Raw genomic sequence first — 16,985 nt, 5'->3', positions numbered from 1 at the left:
TCACTCATTCATGTCTTAATCGGAATTATGGATTGCCTCTTATCCGCTCGCCGTCCCCTTATACCATAGTTTGTACATCTCAATTGTTAGTAAAAAAACACATTTGTTTAAGAAAATCAGCCATAATAGATATGTTTTTTTTAAAGGCAGTAAATGAGTCTGAATGAAGTGTTTTGCTGCCAGACAAGGCTCCCCTGATGGCCAGTGGTGTTGGGACTGCTGTTGGGACTGCTGTGGGGACAGTTTTGTGTAGGCCCTAGCAGTTTGCGAGCACCGTTTGTCAATGTTGTAGTGCAATTAATGTATTGTTTAGTGTTGTGTAGTGGCTTTGCTGGCATGCATCCCAATATGTTTTGGGGGAGCTTGCCCCACCAAGATGTACATGCTAAAATGGCCACTGGCACAAATTGGCAGGGAGAGCACATTCTGAAGAGAGAAGTGCATTGTGCATCTGGGCGCATGGTCAATCAGACGTCCGCGTTGGCCATGCGCATTTATGGTGATACGGCCTCAGCAAAAGTCATGGCAGGAATGGCCTCATTAGAAGTCAGGGTATTAATACTTATTGCCCTTCACAGAGCAGTGCAGAGCTGTTGTCAAGGAAGTGAGTTTGTGTTTATACAGGATGTACCGCCCCACCTACCATCAACCAATCATATCAATGCTGAATTATACAGAGCCCTCCACATTGTTAAACATTTTTGGGAGGCACATGGCGATGCGTTACAGAGCTCGATATGGCCTCTGCATGCCTCTGGAGGCTCCACAATTGTGTCACACCCTCCATATGGAGCCTCCAACCACATTTTCTAATCAAACATAAATTGGCTTTTAGTCTAGGCCTCCACAATGGATTAAGTCACTGAGATGGGTGCAAATATATATATTTGTTACTGCTCGACTAAAACCATCTCTGTCGACCAACAGCCTAATGACCAAACAATCGACCAATCGAGTAATTGGGGTCAGTCCTACTGGGTAATTTAGTTTGCAGGAAGCTCTTGATGTTCTGGCGACACAGAGGGCAGTTTCCAAACTCCTGGATCACGCTGATGGCACACTGGAGACACAGGCACTGGTGGCCACACTGCAGGCTGATACAGGCCTTCTGGCTCATACACACCGCATAGTCCTCCACGCTCTCACAGTCTGCAATCAAATGAGATACGCTCAGTTACATGACCTATTAGGTCAAGTGGGACTTGGCTCAGGGTGGCTAGTGTTGTTGTGTCCATAAGGTTGATCCGGGTGTCATTTCTGCTAAACCTAGGATATGGCAAAGTTACAGGGCTGGGGGGAGGTATTAAAAAAAAAAAAAAAAAAACGGTTAAAGCTCATATACTGCACTTCTACACAATTTCAAAACTCTAAAATACTATTTGGAGAACAGCAAAAACTAGCTAAACTGTCTCCAGCCATTATCACATTAGCTGCTGTGGCTTAATTCACCTCAACACATGTCATACAGCAATTAGCTGCTCCACCATAGCTCAGCACTGGGATTAAAAACGAGTTTAGTTTAATGTCAAGTCAAACATCAGTTACCTAGTGTCCTAGTCATCTACAGCCACCTTCCATCTCTGCACTGTTTTGAGAGAAAAGTCTTGCTGTCCACCAGCCAGCTCCGAGGTGTCCACATGGGCCTTAAACATGCTCTCTGCTACCGCGCCAGTCTGCTCTGAGCCATCTGCATGGTCCTAAAGCCAGCCCACTGATACCACTAAACTGCATTTGCCTTTTAATGGGGATTGAAATTGTTGGTGCTGAGAGCTAAGGTATGGCAACCGCCATACTCTGCCATACCCAATAGATGCCCCTGAGTCCTACAGTACGTGAGGCTAACATATACTGTATCTATGTCCTTGTCTGTTGGCATTCCTGAAATACATTCTACCGCCATGGGAGACCCAAAACTCCAGCTCTGAGCCTGGCAGGCAGCAAGTTTCAGGCACAGGAGCGGCCCAGTGGCCAGGGAGGTCTGTGAGGTCTGGGATGGCCAGGGACGGCAGGGCTCTGGCAATAGGAAGCACATTGGTGAAGCCCACACGCATGGCTCCAAGCCAGGTCAGCTTGCACAACTCCACTCGCAGACGCACCCTCTCCTGGGGCCGTACCGGGCGGCTGCTGAAAACCAGGCCGTGTCTGAAGGTGACCCCAGTCCTGTCTGCCTGCCTGGCCCCCTGGCTCAGGCTCACCAAGGCACCCATCACATCCTTATGGAAGGTCAAGGGGCCCAGGCAGTGGGGTCCACAAATGTGTGCTGGCTCAGACTCTAATGGAGATTAAAAAAGAGCAACTGCAGTTAATCATTGGAATGCTACAGTACCTCAGTCATGATAAAAAAGATGGTTGTGATCAAACAAAACTAACAAAGAATGTATGTCTGAAGGTGACTGAGAATGAAACTGAAACTGCTTTACTGAAATAAATAAAAATTGTGCCAACAAAGTAGATCAGTATAAAGAAGTCTAGTCAAGGGATCTGAATGACAACTTGTTTCGCATTCAGTAACTTTAAATCTCTAATGATATCTGGTGCCATTCTAAAGTGTATAATGGCTCATGATAACAATAATCAATACTAAATGTTACTTCTAAAATAAAAAATTTGATGAGTGTTATTAGCTAACTAGTACAGGGTGGATCCTTTGAGTTTTGCATTGAAACTGTCAGCAGGAAAGGCAGTTATAGGTATAGATACATAAATACAGGAGAGTAACCTGGTTAAGGAAGAGGCTTGTTCACATCACATACTTGTTTACAATGAAAACTCAGCTGTGGTAACATGACTGCAAAAGGGTTTTCGAATAACCCGTACCCTAACCCTAACCTTTTTAAAATGATCAACTTGGATTAGCTAACACAACGTGCCATTAGAACACAGGAGTGATGGTTGCTGATAATGGGCCTCTGTACGCCTACAGTATTTACAATGCACTCAGCAAGTTATCTGATTTTGGCCCCCATTACATCATATGTCTTAATTTGTTTCAATGTAATTCTTCAACAAAACATAAGTTGTGATTGAATATCACATTAATAATTACCTAACCCTCCTTTCAACCCAGATCAGACAAGCCTTTGGAAAGCAAATCTTTTGTCAGTAGTAAATTAACTTGCTAGTCATGCCAAAAAAGCAATAAAATAAAATACTTAGCCAATCAACTGAATAGATGACTGGTTGCCACACAATCTCTTATTCTACTGTCCTCTCGGAAAGGAAGTCAAATCTGTTAAAGATTTGCACAGCCATATGTAACTGGCCATGTACAGTATGTCAGTGCTGTGAATTACTGGCTGTACTGTCATCTGTGCCTACCGGAATCCCTTGACGAATATGTGTATGATTAATTGAAGGAAAAATACAAAATCTTTGAGCGGTTTCAGAACTGCAGAAGAAAGCTTTTCTGATCTACTTAGAAACAAACTCAGCAAAAAAAGAAGTGTCCTCTCACTGTCAACTGTGTTCATTTTCAGCAAACTTAATGTGTAAATATTTGTATAACAAGATTCAACAACTGAGACATAAACTGAACAAGTTCCACAGACATGTGACTAACAGAAATGTAATAATGTGTCTCTGAACAAAGGGGGGTCAAAATCAAAAGTAACAGTCGGTATCTTGTGTGGCCACCAGCTGCATTAAGTACTGCAGTGCATCTCCTCCTCATGGAGGAGTGAGATGTGAGATGTTACCCCACTCTTCCACCAAGGCATTGATTTTCCATAAAAGAATCTGCCGTTTCTTGCAACAATAGTAATTTACAACATTAACAAGGTCTACACTGTATTTCTGAAAAATGTGCTTTTCTTTCAAAAACAAAGACATTTCTAAGTGACCCAAAACTTTTGAACGGTAGTGTTTATATGTATATATACACTAATCAAAAAAAGAAACGTCCCTTTTTCAGGACCCTGTCTTTCAAAGATAATTTGTAAAAATCCAAATAACTTCACAGATCTTCATTGTAAAGGGTTTAAACACTGTTTCCCATGCTTGTTCAATGAACCATAAACAATTAATGAACATGCACCTGTGTAACGGTCGTTATGACACTAACAGCTTACAGACGGTAGGCAAATAAGGTCACAGTTATGAAAACTGACTCTGAAAAACACCAAAAGAAAGATGCCCAGGGTCCCTGCTCATCTGCGTGAATGTGCCTTGGGCATGCTGCAAGGAGGCATGAGGACTGGAGATGTGGCCAGGGCAATAAATTGCAATGTCCGTACTGTGAGACGCCTAAGACAGCGCTACAGGGAGACAGGAAAGACAGCTGATCGTCCTCTCAGTGGCAGACCACATGTAACAACACCTGCACTGGATCGGTACATCTGAACATCACACCTGTGGGACAGGTACAGGATGGCAACAACAACTGCCAGAGTTACACCAGGAACACACAAACTCCATCAGTGCTCAGACTGTACGCAATAGGCTGAGAGAGGCTGGACTGAGGGCTTGTAGGCCTGTTGTAAGGCAGGTCCTCACCAGACATCACCGGCAACAACGTTGCCTATGGGCACAAACCCACCATCGCTGGACCAGACAGGACTGGCAAAAAGTGCTCTTCACTGACGAGTCACGGTTTTGTCTCAGCAGGGTTGATGGTTGGATTCGCATTTATGGTCGAAGGAATGAGCATTACACCGAGGCCTGTACTCTGGAGCGGGATCGATTTGGAGGTGGAGGGTCCGTCATGGTCACAGCATCATTGGACTGAGCTTGTTGTCATTGCAAGCAATCTCAATGCTGTGCGTTTAAGGGAAGACATCCTCCTCCCTCATGTGGTACCCTTCCTGCAGGCTCATCCTGACATGACCCTCCAGCATGACAATGCCACCAGCCATACTGCTCATTCTGTGCATTATTTCCTGCAAGACAGGAATGTCAGTGTTCTGCCATGGCCAGCGAAGAGCCCGGATCTTAATCCCATTGAGCACGTCTTGGACCTGTTGGATCGGATGGTGAGAGCTAGGCCCATTCCCCCCAGAAATGTCTGGGAAGTTTTCAGCTGTGCTAACATAATTGCAAAAGGGTTTTCTAATGATGAATTAGCCTTTTAAAATGATCAACTTGGATTAGCTAACTCAACAAGCCATTGGAACACAGGGCATGGTTGCTGATAATGGGACTCTGCACGCCTATATAGATATTCCATTGAAAATCAGCCGTTTCCAGCTACAATAGTCATTTACAACAGTAACAATGTCTACACTGTATTTCTGATCAATTTGCTGTTATGTTAATGGACAACAACAAAAAATATTTTCTTTAAAAAACAAGGACATTTCTAAGTGTCCCCAAACTTTTGAACGGTAGTGTATATATTGTACTACTAATGTTTGTAGATATAAAGATCAACATGGAACCATTATAATATAAGTGATAGTTCTGTATCTATGAAAATGTCCATATAGCGTTATCATTTTCCTCCTATAACAATTACAACACAGTTGTCATCATTCATCAATAAGAGGCCATCCTTACTAAGGCTTCTGCTGACCATCTCCCTCACCATCTTGTACTTGCTCTTCGTATGCTCTGCAATCTATAGTACATACACCTACAATAGGTTGAGTATAGTTCTAAGATGGTGAGAGTGTTTGCTGTTTTGATCCTCCTCTCAGTCCATGTGCCTGTAGTTTATACACAGATCATAACTCATCACATAAGGAAAGAGAAAGGGGGTGGCTAAGGGGAGGGACAGTTCTCTGGAAAATATCAACGTTCTAACAACGGATGCTGCTTATTTCTTCTGGTGCTAACACTCACTTGACTCTACGGAGTCATGTCAAGTCAAAAATCAAATCTATCATATGATTACTACGCTTTAGTTATTGTACTAAAATTGACGATTTTTTTATTCGTTTTATGCAACACCATTTTACATTTTATGATATCTTTGAAAACAGTACACATTTTTTTAAAGCATGATCAAACTGTTGTAGGAAATAAACCACAGTTTCTAACATCTATAGCACATCATATAGGTATCAAGTTAGAGTTGTAATCACTTTCATTTCACATCATTCAGATCTAACAAGGTTCTTTATGTACAGTGCCTTCAGAAAGTATTCACACCCAATGTTCCGTCTGATTGTTTTCGGCACTGAGCAAATGTCAGGTCTGCTAAGCTCAAACTTAGAATTTTCACTATGTTCGTGCAACTTCCGTCGTGTGTTTACTGTGAACACTGAGGCTGTACCCACTTTAAATGACAGTTTTAACAGTGGCCAAGTAGGCTACTGTGGCTTTTTGGTCATAATGTAGGCCTACCAGAGTGGCTTACCATCATAAACAATGGAGTAAAAGGCATCCCCATAACATTTTCACATGGAAATAGCAGTTCTGTCAGTAGCAGCAAATGTGTGGTGTTGAATGTAGGCCTACATTCCATGAGCTTTATGAAAAAATATGCAGGGCTTGACATTAACCTGTTTGTCCATGTGTCCTTCAGACAAGGAGGTGACTGAAAATGTTGTGTTATTTGATGCAAGATACCACTTTACAAAATAAAATGCGTTATTATTCTAATACCAATTTTATAGAAAAAACAGACAAATGATGCTACCCTCTGCCTATTGACTACTTAGCTTATTTAAGACCGTCTCAAAATTCAACACTGCCCCTTTTAAGACATAAAAAAGCTCTTTACCTGACTCACTTTTCAAATATGGCTAGAGATGTACACATTCTGTGCTCTTGTAGGAAGCAACCACTCCCCCATTGTTGACTAGAAATGAGCTATAACTGGGCTAATAATTCACTAACCAGCAAAGAATATGAACAAATGTGCAGAGGCGGCTGGCTAAATGCAGCTTTTGATTTAATATTAAAACAAGCGCATCTAATCGTGCCCACTCATGCTATAAACACAGTCCAGTTCAAAGTGAAGCACAGTTCAAAGTGAAGCACATATCAAATCAAGTCAAAGTTTATTTGTCACAATACAACAGATAGTCCTTACAGTGAAATGCTTACTTACAGGCAGGCTTTAACCAACAGTGCCATTTTTATGTTTAAAAAAAGTTATTAGTTGAACAATAGATAAGTAAATAAATAAAAATAGTACAACAGACAGTGAAAAATAACAGTAGCGAGGCTATATACAGTAGCGAGGCTATATACAGGCACCGGTTAGTCGGGCTGATTGAGGTAGTGTGTACATGAATGTATAGTTAAAGTGACTATGTATATATGATAAACAGAGAGCAGCAGTAGCGTAAAAGAGGGGTTGGCGGGTGGTGGGTGGCGGGACACAATGCAGATAGTCCAGGCTGCCAATGTGTGGGGTCAACAGTCTATGACTGGGGTGGCTGGGGTCTGACAATCTTTAGGGCCTTCCTCTGACACCGCCTGGTGTAGAGGTCCTGGATGGCAGGCAGGCAGCTTAGCCCAAGTGATGTACTGGGCCATACGCACAACCCTCTGTAGTGCCGAGCAGTGATATATGGCAATGGCTATTTGCATATAAGCCTACTGCAGCTCTGATCGGTTATCAAATAAAATAAAATGTTTTTGATCACATACAGTGCCTTGCGAAAGTATTCGGCCCCCTTGAACTTTGCGACCTTTTGCCACATTTCAGGCTTCAAACATAAAGATATAAAACTGTATTTTTTTGTAAAGAATCAACAACAAGTGGGACACAATCATGAAGTGGAACGACATTTATTGGATATTTCAAATTTTTTTAACAAATCAAAAACTGAAAAATTGGGCGTGCAAAATTATTCAGCCCCCTTAAGTTAATACTTTGTAGCGCCACCTTTTGCTGCGATTACAGCTGTAAGTCGCTTGGGGTATGTCTCTATCAGTTTTGCACTTCGAGAGACTGAAAACAGCTCGAGCTCAGTGAGGTTGGATAAAAAAATAAACAATTGAAAAATCACATTTAAATAAGTATTCAGACCCTTTATTCAATACTTTGTTGAAGCACCTTTGGCAGCGATTACAGCCTCGAGTATTTTGGGGTATGATGGTACAAATTTGGCACACCTGTATTTGGGGAGATTCTCCCATTCTTCTCTGCAGATCCTCTCAAGTTCACTCAGGTTGGATGGGGAGTGTTGCTGCACAGCTATTTTTAGATCTCTCCAGAGATGTTTAAAATCTTGGCTCTGAATGGGCCACTCAATGACATTCACAGACTTGTCCCAAAGCCACTCTGGCATTGTCTTGGCTGTGTGCTTAGGGTCATTGTCCTGTCGGAAGGTGAACCTTCACCCCAGTCTGAGATCCCGAGTGCTCTGGAGCAGATTTTCATCAAGGATCTCTCTGTACTTTGCTCCATTCATCTTTCCCTCGATCCTGACTAGTCTTCCAGTCCCTGCTGCTGAAAAACATCCCCAAAGCATGATGCTGCCACCACCATGCTTCACCGTAGGGATAGTATTGGCCAGGTGATGAGCGGTGCCTGATTTCCACCAGATGTTATGCTTGGCATTCAAGACAAAGAGTTCCATCTTGGTTTCATCAGACCAGAGAATCTTGTTTCTCAAGGTCTGAGAGTCCCTTAGGTGCCTTTTGTCAAACTTCAAGTAGGCTGTCATGTGCCTTTTACTCAGGAGTGGCTTCCGTCTGGCCACTCTACTGTAAAGGTCTGATTGGTGAAGTCCTGCAGAGATGGTTGTCCTTCTAGAAGGTACTCCCATCTCCACAGACGAACTCTGGAGCTCTGTCAGAGTGACCATCGGGATCTTGGTCACCTCCCTAACCAAGGTCCTTCTCCCCCGATTGCTCAGTTTGGTCGGGCGACCAGCTCTAGGAAGAGTCTTGGTGGTTCCACACTTCTTCCATTTAAGAATGATGGAGGCCACTGTGTTCTTGGGGACCTTCAATGCTGCAGACATTTTTGGTACCCTTCCCCAGCTCTGTGCCTCAACACAATCACGTCTCGGAGCTCTACGGACAATTCCTTCGACCTCATGGCTTAGTTTTTGCTCTGACATGCAATGTCAACTGTGGGACCTTATATAGACAGGTGTGTGCCTTTCCAAATCATGCCCAATCAATTGAATTTACCACAGGTGGACTCCAATCAAGTTGTAGAAACATCTCAAGGATGATCAATGGGCTTCCGAGTGGCACAGCTGTCTAAGGCACTGCATCTCAGTGCTAGAGGCGTCACTACAGATCCTGGTTTGATTCCAGGCTGTATCACAACCGGCCGTGATTGGGGTCCCATAGGGCAGCGCACAATTGGCCCAGCGTCGTTAGGGTTTGGCCGGGGTAGGCCTACATTGTAAATAAGAATTTGTTCTTAACTGACTTGCCTAATTTAAAGGTTTAAGGTTTAAAAAAAATGGAAACAGGATGCACCTGAGCTCAATTTTCATAACAAAGGGTCGGAATACTTATGTAAATAAGGTACCTGTTTTTCATTTTTAATACATTTGCAAACATTTCTAAAAACCTGTTTTCACTTCATCATTATGGGGTATTGTGTATAGATTGATGAGGGTAAAAAATAATTGTATCCATTTTAGAATAAAGCTGTAACGTAACAAAAAGTGAACGGGTCTGAATACTTTCCGAATGCATTGTAAATGATAGAGCCAAAAGAAGGAAGCTTGTACAGAATCCAAATATTCCAAAACATGCAACCTGTTTGCAACAAGGCACTTAAGTAATACTGCAATTAACTTTGTCCTGAATACAAAGCATTATGTTTGGGGCAAATCCAACACAACACATCGCTGAGTACCACTCTTCATATTTTCAAGCATGGTGGTGGCTGCATCATGTTATGGGTATGCTTGTCATTGGCAATGACTAGGGAGTTTTTTTTAGGATGAAAAGAGACGTAATACAGCTATAAGCACAGGCAAAATCCTAGAGGAAAACCTGGTTCAGTCTGCTTTCCAACAAACACTGGGAGATGAATTCACCTTTCAGCAGGACAATAACCTAAACACAAGGCCAAATGTACACTGGAGTTGCTTACCAAGATGAGATTCAATGTTGCTGAGTGGCATAGTTACAGTTTTGACTTAAATCGGCTTGATAATCTATGGCAAGACTTGATAATGCCTGTCTAGCAATGATCAACAATCAACTTGACAGAGCTTGAAGAATTAAAAAAATAATAATGAGAAAATATTGTACAATCCAGGTGTGCAAATCTCAAAGAGACTTACCCAAAAAGACAGCTTTATTCGCTGCCATAGGTGTTTCGACAAGGTATTGACTCAGGGGTGTGAATTCTTATGTAAATTATATAGTTTTGTATTTCATTTTCATTAAATGTGAAAACATTTCTAAAAACATGCTTTCACTTTGTCATTATGGGGTATTGTGTGTAGATGTTTAAACCATTTTGAACTCATGCTGTAAGACAACAAGAAATGGAAGAAGTCATGGGGTATGAATACTTTCTGAATGATGTTACAAATCATACACAATTTTAAAATGACTGCTTAACCAGAAATGACAGTCTTTCTACAATAATGAATTCCCCCAAGTCAAATAAGTAAACATGTAAAGTATGGGTGCTACCTACAATGCAAACCACTATAGGCATTGGTTGAATAAAAACTGTGGGGAATCGTTTGTTACAAACAAGTTTTTTTTTAAAGCAGTTGACTCAGCAGTACCAATGCTGTTCATACCTGGAGCATACTCCACATACATGGTTCACACTGGGATGAGATGATCAAGATCTACCATCTACGGCTGTGTCAGGAGCCCAGATGGAATTTCCACTGATAGAGATTTACAGTTATCTAGGATCTATGGGACAGGTGAAGAACATGGGGGTTTTTCCTCCTCTATGTTGGATCCACTTTTTGTCTAGCTCCTGTGATGTTGTTGTTCTTGCAAGAATAAGGCTGCATTGTTGGTGCCACTTTATTTATATTACCATATCCACCACACAATTTTTGTTCATAGGAAGAAGAACATTTGCAACAGTTACTTGACAATTGTAAAATTCACAAAAGAAGTAATCAACTAAAAAGTACATGTAATCAGGGATGTAGTGGAGGGTATACGCACGTAAACGCAGTTTATGCATATTTTTATTTGTGAAATAGCGTTTAGGCCTAACTCACCTTTTTATTTTGTTAATGATCATTTACCCACTTATTACTGCATTTCTAGCATTGATCAAATGTTCTAATCGAGTTCTAATCATGCCTGCTTCTGCGAATTAGTGGAAGGCATGCTCATTATATTCACTTTCTCCCCAGATTTACCTTGTTAGCAGCACATTCATAGAGCTCGCCAGCCCGGAAATAAGTTACCTCTGGTTCGTTCAGGGCCCTCACCTCCTCCCTGTAGGCTGTCTCTTCATTGTTGGTAATTAGTCCTACTACTGTTGTCGTCTGCAGACTTGTTGATTGAGTTGGAGGCATGCGTGGCTACGCAGTCATGGGTGAACAAGGAATACAGGAGGGGGCTGAGCACGTATCCTTGTGGGGCCACATTGTTGAGGATAAGCGAAGTGGGGTATTGTTTCCTACCTTCACCACCTGGTGGCGGCCCTATGAGCTTGGAGAGTACTACGGTGTTGAATGCTGAGCTATAGTCAATGAACAGCATTCTTACATATGTATTCCTCTTGTCCAGATGGGATAGGGCAGTGTGCAGTGCGACACCGATTGCATCTGTGGATCTATTGGGGCGGTAAGCAAATTGAAGTGGGTCTAGGGTGTCAGGTAAGGTAAAGGCGATATGATCCTTAACTAGCCTCTCAAAGCACTTCATGATGACAGAAGTGAGTGCTATATGGGGCAATAGTCATTTAGTTCAGTTACCATACTTTCTTGGGTATGGGAACAATTGTGGACATCTTGAAGCATGTGGGGACAGCAGACTGCGATAGGGAGAGGTTGAATTTGTCCGTAATCGCTCCGTCCAGCTGGTCTGCGCATGCTCTGAGGAGGCGGCTAGGGATGCCGTCTGGGCTCGCATCCTTGCAAGGGTTAACATGCTTAAATGTCTTACCCACGTTGGCCATTGAGAAGGAGAGCCCACAGTCCTTGGTAGCGAGCCACGTCGGTGGCAATGTGTTATCATCAAAGCGGGCGAAGAAGGTGTTTAGCTTGTCCGGAAGCAAGGCGTAGGTGACCTGGCTAGTTTTCCCTTTGTAGTCCGTGATTTTCTGTAGACCCTGCCACATACATCTAGTGTCTGAGCAGTTGAATTGCGACTCCACCTTGTCTCTATACTGATGTTTTGCCTGTTTGATTGCCTCACGGAGGGAATAACTACACTGTTTGTATTCAGCCATGTTCCCAGTCACCTTGCCATGGGTAAATGCGATGTTTTGCTCTTTCAGTTTTACGCGAATGCTGCAATATATTTACATTTTCTGGTAAGGGTAGGTTTTAATAATCACAGTTGGTGCAACGCCTCCTATATACTTCCTAATAAACTCAGTCACTGTATTCGCCTATGTTATTCTTGAAGACTACCTGGAACATATCCCAGTCCGCGTGATCAAATCAGTCTTGAAGCGTGGATTCCGATTGATCAGATCAGCGTTGAGTAGTCCTTAACAAGGGTACTTCCTGTTTGAGTTTCTGCCTATAGGAAGGGAGGATCCACATGGAGTCGTGATCAGATTTGCCCAAGGGAGGGCGGGGGAGGGCCTTGTAGGCATCCCGGAAATTGGAGTAGCAGTGGTCGAGTGTTTTAGCAGCTCGAGTACTACAGGCAATGTGTTGATAGAACTACGGTAGCATTTTCCACAAATTTGCTTTGTTAAAATCCCCAGCTACAATAAATGCGCCTCGGGATATGTGGTTTCCATTTTGCATAAAGTCCAGTGTTCTTTGAGGGCCATCGTGGTATTGGCTTGAGGGGGAATATACATGGCTGTGACTATAACCAAAGAGAATTCTCTTGGAAGATAATACGGTCGGCATTTGATTGTGAGGTATTCTCGGTTGGGTGAACAAAATAACTTGAGTTCCTGTATGTTATCACAATTACATGAGTAGATAATCATGAAACATACACCACTGCCTTTCTTCTTCCCGGAGAGATATTTATTCCTGTCTGCAAGATGAACTGAGAACCCAACTGGCTGTACGGACCCACACAGTATATCCCAAGAGAGCCATTGTTCCGTGAAACAGAGTATCTTACAATCCCTGATGTCTCTCTGGAAGGAAATCCTCGCCCTGAGCTTGTCAACTTTATTATCCAGAGACTGAACATTAGCGAGTAATATACTCGGAAGCGGTGGAAGGTGTGTGCGCCTCTGGAATCAGTTCAATTTCCCTGGGGGGTATGAACAAAGAATCCAATTCGGGAAAGTCGGATTCCTGGTCGTAATGCTGGTGAGTTACTGCCGCTCTGATATCCAAATGTTTTTCCCGGCTGTAAGTAATAACACATTTCCTGGGCTAATAATGTAAAAACAACACATAGAAAAACAAAATAATGCAAAGTATCCTAAGAGCTAGAAGCACGGCGGCCCTATCCGTCGGCCCATTTTGTCTCACATAAGACCACTAGGTTTTTATGGGTATTATGACATCTCCACTGTGGGGCTCTATTCACCACTCTGTCCAACGGCAAACTCTGTCCACATGACAACTACCTCAACCAAGATGAACAGTGGCATAGAGACATCGCTGACATCGCTTTACGGCCCTCGACTCCTGCCGTGTCAACAGACTTCACCCAAACAAAAAAAACGGACTCTCGCAGAATGAATGTACAACTGATAAATAGTCACTGATATTTCAGTCAGATGGCTAGCTAGCTAGGTTAATCAAGGGCTCTGGCTGTTAGCCAGATCGCTAGCTAGCTGGCTAGAAGGATGAAGTTAGAAGCTAACATTCAAATAGAACCTGACCTCAGCAGGAACTGTTGACTGAAAATAAAGTGGAACTGACAGCGTTTTAACTACTTTGCAGATATGAAACAGACAATCATAATATCAATCAAAAATATCAAATTCCTAGTTTAGGCTACAAAGCCAACTTTATAAGAGGTTTAAAAATAGGTTATATTTGACTCAAAACTCCATGAAGGCATTGTTGGCAGAATAAATTGATGCAGTTCAATGCATGATTAATATAATTCACCAATACATTTCTTGGTAGTCCCAAAAATATTGCAATCAGGTTGTAAATCACAGCTGGTCTCGTACATTGTGTGCTGCCTCCACTAAATTTTGCAGTCTGGTTTCTGTCTGGTTTTTAAAGCTTAACAATTAATAACCTAAAATCAAAACCTGCAACAAAATACCATGCAAAGGAGAAACATGTAAGCTAGCTATGTATTTATCAAGCTAAAAACACGGAGCCTGACATTAGCTAGCTAACCGCTGGGAGGATGTCATGTCATTGGAGGAGTGGGTGAGTGACCGACTTTTCCCCCTCATATAATTTTTTAAGTGGCTACAGCTAGAGATGCAGATGTCATGGTTAGCTAGCAATGTGAATAACTTTACTAGCTAGCTACTGGGTTGTCAGGTCTAGCTAAAATGTCCAGACCAATGACCACTCAAAACCAGCCCAAAAGGCCTGAGAACTAGCCCCCCAAATATTTGCGCACGAAGAGAGGAGTTTATTTATTCTACCTTCATATAACTAGGCAAGTCAGTTAAGAACAAATTCCTATTTTCAATGACGGCCTAGGAACAGTTGGTTAACTGCCTAGTTCAGCGGCAGAACGACACATTTTTACCTTGTCAGCTCGGGGATTCAATCTTGCAACCTTTTGGTTACTAGTCCAATGTTCTAACCGCTACCTGCCGCCAGAGTTGCCACCATCTATACAATAAACCCTTTTTCTATAACATTATCAGCCAATTAAGAAAGAATATTGAAGTAACTTATTACGAGGTTAGAAGTAAAATTCAGTTTTCATCCAAATAATAACTTCTCATATAATGTGACGTAATAAAGGAATTTAAATATGTCTTAAGATAAAATATAATTTTCTCATATTAAACTGGCCAGATGATTTTCCATCAATGGAGATCGATTTAACTAGTTTGACTGCTATGATTGTCACACCCTGATCTGTTTCACCTGTCCTTGTGATTGTCTCCACCCCCTCCAGGTGCCGCCCATCTTCCCGATTATCCCTTGTGTATTTATACCTGGATTCTCTGTTTGTCGCCCTCCTGGTTTTGACCCTTGCTTGTGCTGACTCTGAGCACACCTGCCCGACCACTCTGCTTGTCCCTGACCCTGACTGCCGACCTGTACCATTGCTCCACCTCTGATTTACTGACCCCTGCCTGCCTTGACTTGTCTATTGCCTGCCCCTGTTGGAATATTAAACCAATTCCACGGGTTGTCTGGAAGGCCGCCTACCACGGTGTTAACCCCACAACTCCTCAGCAACTCAGCTGCTAGCAACACCGTCTCATCGGTCACTCAACCTTCTCGGGTGCGGACTTACCTCCTCCGGAACGCTTCAATGGAGAGTCGATTACCTGTCTGGCGTTCCTAGCTCAGTGTGCCCTCGTCTTCGAGCTTCAGCCCTCCTACTTCCCTTCCCTCACTCCAAGATAGCCTACCTCATCACGCTGATGTCCGGGAGGGCACTCACGTGGGCTACTGCCATGTGGGAACAGCCGGCCACGATCGCTAGTCTGGAGGGGTTCGTTCGAGGTTTTTGACGTTCCATTCTCCGGAGGCTAATCCAGCATCGGCAGGACTCCCGCAGTGTAGCTGATTATGCGGTGGATTTCCGCACATTGGCAATGGAGAGTGCTTGGAATCCAGACGCACTGTTTGATATGTTCCTGCACAGTGTATTGGAGGAGGTCAAGGATGAGCTTTCAGCCCAGGAGCTACCTACTGAGATCGATTCCCTCATTGCTTTGACCATCCATATCGATGGGTGTTTACGGGAACAACGGAGGGAGAGGAAATTGGATTTTGCTCGCATGCCCAGGGATCCCAACTTACCTTCAAGTCATCCCGGAAGCTACCAACGGTCTCATTGCTGAGATAAACCGAGGCTTCCCGACCTGCCCCGAGGGCTGCAGAAGACGGCCGAGTCATTGCTTCCTGAGCCTATGCCACGAGGCAGAGCTGGGCTGCCGCCAGCGGAATGGCAACACAGGATTGAGATGAAGAGTTGTCTGTATTGCGGGACTCTTGGTCATTTCATGTCCTCTTGTCTTTAAAAAAAAACAGGCTCACCGGTAGGAGTGAGTACTCTGGTGGGCTATATGGAGAACTTTTCTGCTTCCCTTGCTTGCACCCCATTTCATGCCATTCTGCTGTGGGGAGACCAGTCCAAATCTCTCTGGTTTCTCATTGACTCTGGGGCTCACAAGAGCTTTTTGGAAGCTACCCTGGCGTCTGAGCTGAAGATCCCCACTCAGCCCCTCTCCATTCCCATGGATGTTAGAGCACTGGATGGGTGCTCTATAGGCCGAGTCACCCACAACACCACTCCCATCAACCTACGTCTGTCAGCGAACCACAGCGAGGCTATCCAGTTCCTGCTCATCAAGTGCCCTCAGATTCCCGTAGCATTGTGATTCTCCTGGCTCCAGCTACACAATCCCCTCATTAACTTGACTACTGGTGCCATCATGGGCTGGATCCCGTTCTGTCATGCCCATTGCCTGAAGTCAGCACAACCTGCCTGGGACATCTTCCTGGGGGCTCGGATGGTGCCCCTGGCCTCTCCGTCATTCCAGCGGAGTACCAGGACCTCCGGGAGGTGTTCAGCAAGGCCCGGGAAACTTCGCTCCCACCGCACCGATCTTCTGAATGTGGGATTGACCTTCTCCCTAGCACGACTCCGCCCGGGGACGACTGTACTCTCTGTCGGGACGAGAGACCAAGGCGATGGAGACCTATATTGGGGACTCCCTTGCTGCAGGATTCATCCGTTCTTCTTCTTCTCCCGCCGGGGCAGGGTTCTTCTTTGTGGAGAAGAAGGACATGACCCTGCGCCCGTGCATCGACTACCGGGGTCTCAACGACATAACAATGAAGAACCGCTATCACTCATCTCCTCTGCCTTCGAGCCGCTCCAGGGGGCCACTGTGTATTCCA

The 16,985-nt window shown here is 43.8% G+C and overlaps 1 protein-coding gene across 1 annotated transcript; it reads right to left on the bottom strand.

Annotated features, from left to right (window-relative positions):
- Window positions 1–928: 928 nt before the first annotated feature.
- On the bottom strand, window positions 929–5,521 carry LOC109894907 (E3 ubiquitin-protein ligase NEURL3-like). The gene is made up of 3 exons (XM_031829425.1): window positions 5,491–5,521; window positions 1,844–2,272; window positions 929–1,149 (listed from the first exon to the last, which is right to left on the bottom strand). Exons 1-3 carry the CDS (start codon window positions 5,519–5,521, stop codon window positions 929–931), a joined length of 681 nt encoding a protein of 226 aa, XP_031685285.1.
- Window positions 5,522–16,985: the final 11,464 nt, after the last annotated feature.

The sequence above is a fragment of the Oncorhynchus kisutch genome, linkage group LG8 (genome assembly GCF_002021735.2).
Source record: "Oncorhynchus kisutch isolate 150728-3 linkage group LG8, Okis_V2, whole genome shotgun sequence".
NCBI lineage: Eukaryota > Metazoa > Chordata > Actinopteri > Salmoniformes > Salmonidae > Oncorhynchus > Oncorhynchus kisutch.
This window is presented reverse-complemented; position numbering and strand designations above follow the sequence as displayed.

What these genes read in the sequence shown, in the direction of transcription:
- LOC109894907 (XM_031829425.1), bottom strand. Translation starts at nt 5,521, where the DNA reads ATGGTGAGGGAGATGGTCAGCAGAAGCCTTA. An exon ending in GATGGTCAGCAGAAGCCTTA is followed by an intron (nt 2,273 to 5,490) that starts GTAAGGATGGCC and finishes AATCTCCATTAG; the next exon opens with AGTCTGAGCCAGCACACATT. An exon ending in AGGACATAGATACAGTATAT is followed by an intron (nt 1,150 to 1,843) that starts GTTAGCCTCACG and finishes ATTTGATTGCAG; the next exon opens with ACTGTGAGAGCGTGGAGGAC.